Below are 9,488 nucleotides of genomic sequence, written 5' to 3'. Positions count from 1 at the left end.
GACACAGCCCAGAAAGTAAAAATCCAAAACAACTCTCCATTTTTTTAAGAAAAAAATTAAGCAAATTACAAGAAAACACATCTATAGAAACTATTTTTAAAATATATTTCTGGTCATCTTCTAAAGACGAGAACATTCATTAGTATTCATTGCCTACATCGGTGCCCCAGATCTTCTTTGACAATCCCGTTCTATTCATGGTGGCCACGGTGAGCCCATAGTGGCCCCATAGACGTCCACATCCCAAACCCTGGACCCTGTGAATAGGTTACATTGCATGTCAAAGAGGACTTTGCAGATGTGATGAAGTTAAGGGCCTTGAGAGGTGGGGAGATTAGCCAGGATTGCCAAGGTGGGCGCAAGGTAATCACAAGAGTCCTTATAAGTAAAAGAGGGAGGCAGGAGCTTCCGAGTCAGAATGATGCAGGGTGAGGAAGATGCCACTGGCCACTGCTGGCTCTGAAAATGGAGGAAAAGCCAAGAAATACAAAACAGCCTCTAGAAAGTAGAAAAGGCAAGAAAATGGATTTTCTCCTCGGGCCTCCAGAAAGGAACTCAGCCATCCCAACACCTTGACTTTAGCCCAGTGAGACGCCAGAATTCTAAGAGTAAATTTATGTTGTTTAAAGGTACTAAATTTGTGTTGATTTGTTACAGTAGCAATGAGAAACCAATTCAATGACTATAAAAATGTTCCCAGAGGACACTCGGACCTGTCAGTGCATGTTTTCTGCTTTGAATTAATGTCACCTCTACCACCATCATGTTATTATTATTTTTTAGAGACTCTTACCATCCTCGGTAGAGTGCTATGGTGTCACAGCTCACAGCAACCTCCAACCCCTGGGCTTAGGTAATTCTCTTGCCTCAGCCTCCCCAGTAGCTGGGACTACAGGTGCCCACCGCAACGCCCAGCTATTTTTTATTGCAGTTTGGCTGGGGCAGAGTTCCACCCTCAGTATATGGGGCCAGTGTCCTACCCACTGAGCCACAGGTGCCACCCACCGTTATGTTGTTGTGGAATAATCACTGGTAGTCTTGGTAATGACCTTGAATCATTACAAGATCCTAAATCTTCACTGAAAGAATAAGCAATGATCCCAGTACTTTAATTAATCATAGAAGGGAGGATATGATACAACCCATGTTCCAAATAGACATGAAGTGACAGAGCACAAAACAAGAGCCCAGAAAAATATAAGAAACAGTTCTTGACTTTGGATTCCAGCCTACTTTTCAACAGCATGGAGACCCAAGACCTCTGGTACACGGGTCAACAGTGCTTTTGATCTGTTGTGTCTCTGGCTGAAGGACACCAGGCTTTGTTCTAAGTCTGGAACCCTGAGCATAGAGACAAAGGTGAAGGGGATGTAGGAAAGAGGTCCTTCCACTGTCCGCACTCAGGGTATGATAGATGCAAAATAATCAGACTTGCTGTATTACACAGATTAATAATACAATATGCATCTCTTGAAGGTTATTAAATGAAACTGGATTAGGGGGAGGGTTGTTTTGTTTTGTTTTTTTGTTTTGAGACAGTCTCACTTTGTTGCCCTGGGTAGAGTGCCGTGGAGTTACAGCTCACAGCAACCTCAAACTCTTGGGCTTGAGCAATTCTCCTGCCTCAGCTTCCACAGCAGCTGGGACTACAAGTGCCTGCCATTATGCTCAGCTAGGTTTTTCTATTTTTAGTAGAGATGAGGCCTTGCTCTTGCTTAAGCTGTTCTTAAACTGCTGAGCTTAGGTAATCCGCCTACCTCGGTCTCTCAGAGTGCTCAGATTACAGTCATGAGCCACCTCGCTCTGGCATGAAAAGATGTTTATCCCTTGTTCCAAAGTGTCCGGAGGAGGAAGAAAGACAGAAAAAATAAACTCAGCATGTCTGTGGTGAATGCATACATATTTTAGAATAACTCATTGAATTTTAAAAGGGGATTTGGTTTAACCCTAAATTAGCCAGAAATTTTACATTATAGAACTAGTATTTTTCATTTTCTGAGCTTCTTTTTTTTTTTTTTTTGAGACAGAGCTTCAAGCTGTTGCCCTGGGTAGAGTGCCATGGCATCATAGCTCATAGCAACCTCCAACTCCTGGGCTCAAGTGAGTTCTCTTGCCTCAGCCTCCCAAGTAGCTGGGACTACAGGCGCCCGCCACAATACTCGGCTAGTTTTTGTTTGTAGTTGTCATTGTTTTTTGGCGGGCCCAGGCTGGATTCGAACCCGCCAGCTCTGGTGTATGTGGCTGGTGCCTTAGCCACTTGAGCTATAGGCGCTCAGCCCAAAGGCACTTTTCTTTTAGTTACTATAATACAGTGCATCCTTCCTTCTCCCTAACTCAAGCCCAGAACCAATTGAGAGAACCAAAGGAAACTGAGAGACAATGATCAAAATGTCAGGTTTATTACTGAAAAAATATTTTACGTATGGAGCAACAATCCTAATATAGCACCAAAGAATGGAGCAGAATGGCCTACTCAGTCACAAGCTGCTAGCAAATCGTAATCCATTTTTGGTGATGGAGTTGCCTCTGGTCAGGCCCCAATGGGAATCCAGAAGGGCTGTGACATGCACAGCTATCTTATCTTTACTTTCTACTTGGGTAAGTCATTTGTATCCGTGAGGAGCCAAGGAGAGAGGCCAGGGTTGTCACGCTAGTGGAAACCCTAAGATGGATACTTGAAGAAGAGAAAATAAAGGTTCTCCACCTGAGCGTTACTTCTAAATTTTAGCAAATAAAGCTATGCTATAATTAAGCAAACTAAATAATTACATCTAGAGAAATCTGAAAGCAAAATTAGCAAGAACTGACTAAAAATCCATCACCCTCAAGCATCCCTGGAAGCCACAGCCTCCCTCTCCATGTGAATAGGAGCAATCTGGGAGGCGGTGCTAACAATAAAGTGTGGGTATTTACAAATGGTGTCTATTGTATTTAGAAAGTAGAGTGTATCCAAAGTTATCCCTATAATATTATTCTTATTGTGTTTCAAATTTACTTTCTTGAGTGGGAGGAAAAAGGGAAAGAATTACAGACAGCATTCCAGAAATTGCACATAATCCTGTCGACTTTAACTGTGAAGACGCTCCTAGTGAAGGACATTTAGTGGCTGCAATAATAGTTGTAGTGATCGTGAATAATTGAAATGTTCACAAGTTGTCATTTTTATAGTTACTGCCATTTCTTCTTAATACTCAGGGATAAATTTGATTAAGAAAGCAAATGAAGGTTTTTTTAGGACATGAACGTCAACATGATACATGGGCAGGGATGATCCTACAAACATTTTTGTGGTTAATGACAGAACTACAACATCAAGGACATGCAGACCATGTGATAAAATCTGTGAAGCTTGTGAGGATGATAGTGGTAAAATTATAAAAGGTTAAACACAGGTCACATATCATTCAAACAAATAGGAATATTTTTATTTCAGTTGTACATACTTACCCCTGAGAAGTTGGGGTCTAGAAAAAAAATTAGGCTAACTTTTAAAAATGGAGGTTACAATTCTTAAAACCAGATTAGCCGTTCTTTTTATTATAAAATGATCATGTTGAGTTTTTTTAATGGCTTAATTATTCATTTGCTTATAAGATGAACTTATGAATGCTTTTATAAACACAGATCTCAGAAAAGGAGCTCTTTCTCCTTTCCTTTCCTTTCACTAAGCCCCCAATTTGATGAGATTTTGCCCAATTCTGAGAAATCGTTAAGAAGCAAAGTAGAAAAAAATGAGCGCTCCTCTTTTCTGCCCTGAAAACAACTTTAACGGTTCTTAAGAAAGCTTTACATTGGCCAAGAGCAAGACTTTCCCTTACCAACAAATCAGTGCTGTTGCTGGGTGATTGTGACATAGGAAAAGTAACCCCCAATCAGAAAGAAGCCTCCTCAGTCTAACTGTGACACGTCCCTATAAAGATGAGAGCTCCCACCCTTCTTTCTTAGGCCCTGCTGCTCTCCATTCATAACTAATCAAGAAGACAACATCTGCAATGGCTGGATCCAAAATCAAGAAGTTCAAGTACTCCAGAGGACATCCATCCCCAATTTCCAGAAAGAAATCATCTTCCAGCATTGCCTTGGGGCATAGAAATTATGCACTCTACATAAGCAGGGTCCTAAAGGAAGTGGTTCCCCAGAGGGGCATATCATCTCGCACCTTGGACATCATGAACACCCTGATTAATGACATCTTTGAGCGCATTGCTATGCAAGCCTGCAATCTGATGTGTCTCAGAAGTCGCTGTACCCTCACCCCTGAAGATATCCAGAAGGCAGTGTATTTGCTGTTGCCTAAGAAACTAGCTAAGTTCGCAGTGGCATTTGGAAACGAAGCAGTCCAAAGATATGCCCGCTCCTAAACTCCATGAACCAGCTAAATCAAATCTTGGGGAAAGTAAATCAAACTTGCCATTTCATCACCTCAATGTTGAATTCGCTCTTCTTTTTCTATAACAAACCGGTATTCCCTGGTATTTTCCTATTTCTCATATTTCTAGGGATGATTCCTTTCCAGCTACTTTACCTTTTAACTATTTGACTTAGGTTCTGGCCACCTGCTCCTCACCCAGACTCCTGTTAGAAACCTCATTTTCCCTGTGGACGTGTAAATCTCATTGTATAAATTCAAGGCCTATTGTCTCATTAAGGTATTGCTAACTATGCACAGGATGATTTAATCCAGCTATTTTGACAATCAGATCACACTGACTTTGAATGTATGAAAACAAACATTTCAATCAGAAGTATACTAGATTGATAAAATTTCATCAAAAAATATTTCCTAGAGCAAATTCAGTTCAACCAATTTAGTTCCTTAATGAATTTTTTATAGAGCATGTTAAGTATGAAAACTATTTGTTTTCAATTCTTATTTCCTGAATTTCAAACAGCTCAGTTCATATCCATGTAAATTTTATCTCAAAGGTTTGGTTCGCTGAGGTTAATTGTTCTTCATTTACAAAGCAGAAGAACACCTGGGAACCTCCCATCTGATTTATGCATTTTAAGAACTTCACAAAGGTCACTGAGGATCTTTCCCAGTCCCATCTCCCTGTCCACTATCCTAAGTTTTGTTTCTTTTTCATTTCTTTGCTATTCTTGCTGCCTAAGTATATATCTCTAAATAATAGGTTTAACTTTGCTTATGTGATACCATAGGGATCATATTATGTGTGTTTCTCTGTGCCTGTGTTTTCCTCTTAACATTGTAAGATTTGTATCTGTTGATATAGGCAGATCTAATTCATTCTTCTTACTGCCATACTATAGGGTTCCATAGTATATTTCTACTCTAGTTTATCTGTCTTCTTTTGCTGTAGATTTGGAGTGTTTTAAGTTTTTTGCTATTATAAACAATGTTCCTATAGTAAGAGTTGTGACAATAGCCAAAAATATAGCTTTTGGTATGTGCCTGGCACTCTACATATGCAATAATATTTCATCCCCCTGTAAGGATAAAATAATTATCCTCACCCCACAGATAAGCAAAATGGAGCACAGAAAGCTAAGTAATTCATCCAGGGTCACACAGCTACGTAAATGGCAGAGCTGGGATCTAATCAGGTTAACACTGATGACAGCTACATGTTGTGAACATTCTTGTACATACCTTCTGGTTCACAGGTACAAGATCTTCTGCAGGAAAAATACCTAAGCATGGAATTGCTGGGTCATTGATATGCCCACATTTAACTTCTCTAGATATTGCCAGACTGTCTTCTGTTTGTATCAGTTTACATTAGTAGATGATGAGAGTAATTTAGGTTCTGCTGGTGTATAAGGAACACAATTTCTTCAAGTGGTTGGATTGTATGTATATACCGGGATTGGAACTGAGGCTCTCTCACTTAGGACCCACTCTCTGTTCCTTCTGAGGTTGTGCACTTCCACATGCCTCTTTGTCAGTTTCAGGACATAGACATGACAGACTCCACTCATCCTGTTCAAGTGAAGCAGGGACAGAGGTTGATGTCCACCCTCAGATGGGCTGATCTTTATCAGACACCCATATGAGCTGTGACTTGGTAGCAGAAGGGCCTTATGTTCTACCAGAAGTTAGCAAATTACAGCCTGAGGATCCAATTTGGCAAAAAAGCAAATTATAGCCATTTTTGCATGGTCTCACAAGCTAATGAAGTTTTTTACATTTTTATAGGGATATTAAAGAAAAAGCAGAAACAAATATTTAATAGGTTTGATGTGGCTTGCAAAACCAAAAATATTTACTATCTGGATGTTTACAGAAAAAGTTTGCCAACCCTTGGTCTACACAATGCTGCTACTTTTGCAGAGTCTATAATTAGGCAGTTTTCTAAGGCTTTGCCAGTTCCGTTCACAAATATGGAAATTTGGCATTCAAATCCTTGGAATAAGGATGGTAAATGCAAATAGTACTCAACAGTTGGGACAATGGTCTGTCATTCATGGAAAATATTATTAACTGAGATTTAACAGAGGATGAAAGGAACTAGGGAGTTTTCCATATGTTATTCTCTCTAGTTTTGTGTATGTTTTAAAGCATTTAAAAAATATATCAGGCTGGGCGCAGTGGCTCACACCTGTAATCCTAGCTCTTTGGGAGAGCAAAGCAGGAGGGTTGCTTAAGTCCAGGAGTTTAACACCAGCCTAAGAAAGAGTGAGACTTCATCTCTACAAAAAAATAGAAAAATTAGCCGGGTGTGGTGGCCCTGCACCTGTAGATCCAGCTACTCAGGAGGCTGAGGAAGGAGAATCACATAAGCCCAGGAGTTTGAGGTCACAGTGAGCCATGATAATGCCACTGCACTCTAGCCTGGGCACCAGAGCCAGATCCTATCTTAAAAAATTAAATTAAATTAAATTTCAAAATAAGATCAAGATTCTTGGGGGGAAATAGCAAGAAATAGTTTTCAGTCTGATTATATAAATGCATATGTATGAAAACACCCAAATACTTTGAAAAAATATTCCTAACCATTTTTATTGTAGTAAAATATAGTAGAACCCCTGAAAGGTGACCACCCAAGGGTCTATAACAAACTGGTCAACATGCAGAGGTGGTCAACATAAGGAACTATGCCTACCATACTGATACATACATGTAGTGCATGTCTAATCTGTGAAAATTAGGTCAAGTTAAGGTGATGGTCAATGTAGGGAGGAGGTCAGCTATGGAGATCTACTGTATAGATAACAAAGTTTACTTAGTCTTTTAACCATTTTCAAGTATACAGATCAGTGGCATTAAGTACACTCACACTGTTGGGCAATGGTCACCACCATCCATCTCTAGAACTTTTTCATCTTTCCAAACTGAAACTAGACCCGTTATACTGCTCACCACACCCCATACACACACACATCCCCTGGCAACCACCACTCTACTGTTTGTCTCTATGAATTTAACTACTGCAGGTACCTCATGCAAATGAAATCATGTAGTATTGTTCCTTCTGTGACTGGCTCATTTCACCTAGCATAATGTATTTAAGGCCTATCTTGTAACATGTCAGAATTTCCTTTTTAAGGTTGAATAATATTCCATTGTATGGATATACCTCATTTTGTCTATCCATTCTATGGACAGACACTTGGATTGCTTGCTTTCACCTTTTGGCTATTATGAATAACACTGCTATGAATATGAGTGTACAAATATCGCTAAAACTCACTGGGTTTTTAAAATAATATCTATTCTAATGGTGTAAAGCAGGGGTACTCAAACTACGACCTGCAGACCACATACGGCAGAGTGATGGTATTTGTTCCTGTTTTGTTTTTTTACTTCAAAATAAGATATGGGCAGTGTGCATAGGAATTTGTTCATAGTTTTTTTTTAAACTATAGTCTGGCCCTCCAATGGTCTGAGGGACAGTGAACTGGCCTCCTGTTTAAAAAATTTGAGGATGCCTGGAAGTATCTCCTTAAGGTTTTTGATTTGCATTTCTCCAGTGATTAGTGATGTTGAATATCTTTTCATGCGCTTATTGGCCATTTATATATTTTCTTTGAAGAATTGTCTACTCAAGTCTTTTGGCCATTTTTTAAACTGGATTGTTTACTTTTGCTGTTGAATTGTTAAATTCTTAATCTTATTCCCTTCTTAGATAAATGATATGCAAATATCTTTCTGCTATTCCTTTTCACTCTTTCGATAGTGTTCTTCAATGCACAAAACTTTAAATTTCGATGAGGTCCAATATGTCTATTTTGGCTTATTCCCCTTTGCCTTTGGTGTCATATGTCAGTTTATTTTTTTATTGCTCCTTTATGGACAAAAAATGTGTGCTTTTGTTTTGCGATTTTTTTTAAGTGAAATTTAACTTTTTGTGTGAGTAGTACTATTATACCTATCTTGAGTGTCTTATTTGTACTGTATCATATTCCATGCCTTTTTTAATTCTTAATAAACTGTTCACTTGTTTAAAAAAATATGTGCAATAATGTTAATAATATTGGGCAGCATCAGTGGCTCAGTGGGTAGCGTGCCAGCCCCATATACAGAGAGTGGCGGATTCAAACTCCGCCCTGGCCAAACTGCAACAAAAAAATAGCTGGCATTGTGGCAGGTGTCTGTAGTCCCAGCTACTCGGGAGGCTGAGGCAAGAGAATCGCTTAAGCCCAGGAGTCGGAGGTTGCTGTGAGCTGTGTGATGCCATGGCAGTCTACTGAGGGAAATAAAGTGAGACTGTCTCTACCAAAATAATAATAGTAATAATAATAATACTTATAAAAAATTTTTGTAGTCAGTTCATAAAATCAACACAGCTTCTGAAATATATTTTTTAAGTCTCATGTTGGCTAGCACACTAACTTTGACCCTTCAGAATAGTTCAAAATTACTGCATATCTCAATGCATTTTTTTACATGAATAGGGCCACTTTACCAACTATAATATTTTTTCGGCCTTAGACTCTAGTAACCCAAGACAATTAAATGGCAAAGACAAAGTAGCACAGACTGGTAGTGTTTATCTAGTATACATTTACTCATTTCTCAGAGACAGCACCATGATTTTTAACTAAGCATATGGCCACCCAGGACAAAGTACATTTCTAAGTCTTCCTTTGAGTTGAGTTTTTTCCCTGTGATCAAGTTCTGATGAATGGAAATGTATATGCAAATTCCAGGAAATCTCCTTCAACAGCGGGAGAGTGTTCTTTTTCCCTTTGCTTCTTTTTTACTGGCTGGACTAAAGATGTGAAGGCTGGAGCTAGAGCAGCAATCTTTTTTTTGTTTGTTTTTTTGAGACAGAGTCTCACGCTGTCACTCTGGATGGAGTGCCATGGTGTCCTAGCTCACAGCAAACTCAAACTCTTGGGCTCAAGCAATTCTCTTGCCTCAGCCTCCCAAGTAGCTGGGACTACAGGCTCCCACCACAATGCTTAGCTATTTTTAGAAGATGGCATCTTGCTCTTGCTCAGGCTGGTCTTGAACTCCTGAGCTGAAGCAATCTACCTGCCTTGGCCTTGCAGAGTGCTGGGATTACAGGTGTAAGCCACCACAC

General features: G+C 39.5%; 1 protein-coding gene across 1 annotated transcript; it reads left to right on the top strand.

Moving 5' to 3' along the window:
• The first annotated feature begins 3,992 nt into the window (after positions 1-3,992).
• Positions 3,993-4,361, top strand: LOC128587622 (histone H2B subacrosomal variant-like). The gene has a single exon (XM_053593993.1). It carries the CDS (start codon positions 3,993-3,995, stop codon positions 4,359-4,361), a length of 369 nt encoding a protein of 122 aa, XP_053449968.1.
• Positions 4,362-9,488: the final 5,127 nt, after the last annotated feature.

Source organism: Nycticebus coucang, chromosome 1 (genome assembly GCF_027406575.1).
Source record: "Nycticebus coucang isolate mNycCou1 chromosome 1, mNycCou1.pri, whole genome shotgun sequence".
In the NCBI taxonomy this organism is placed as follows: Eukaryota; Metazoa; Chordata; class Mammalia; order Primates; family Lorisidae; genus Nycticebus; species Nycticebus coucang.
Note: the sequence above shows the minus strand (reverse complement) of the source record. Positions and strands in the feature narration are given on the sequence as shown.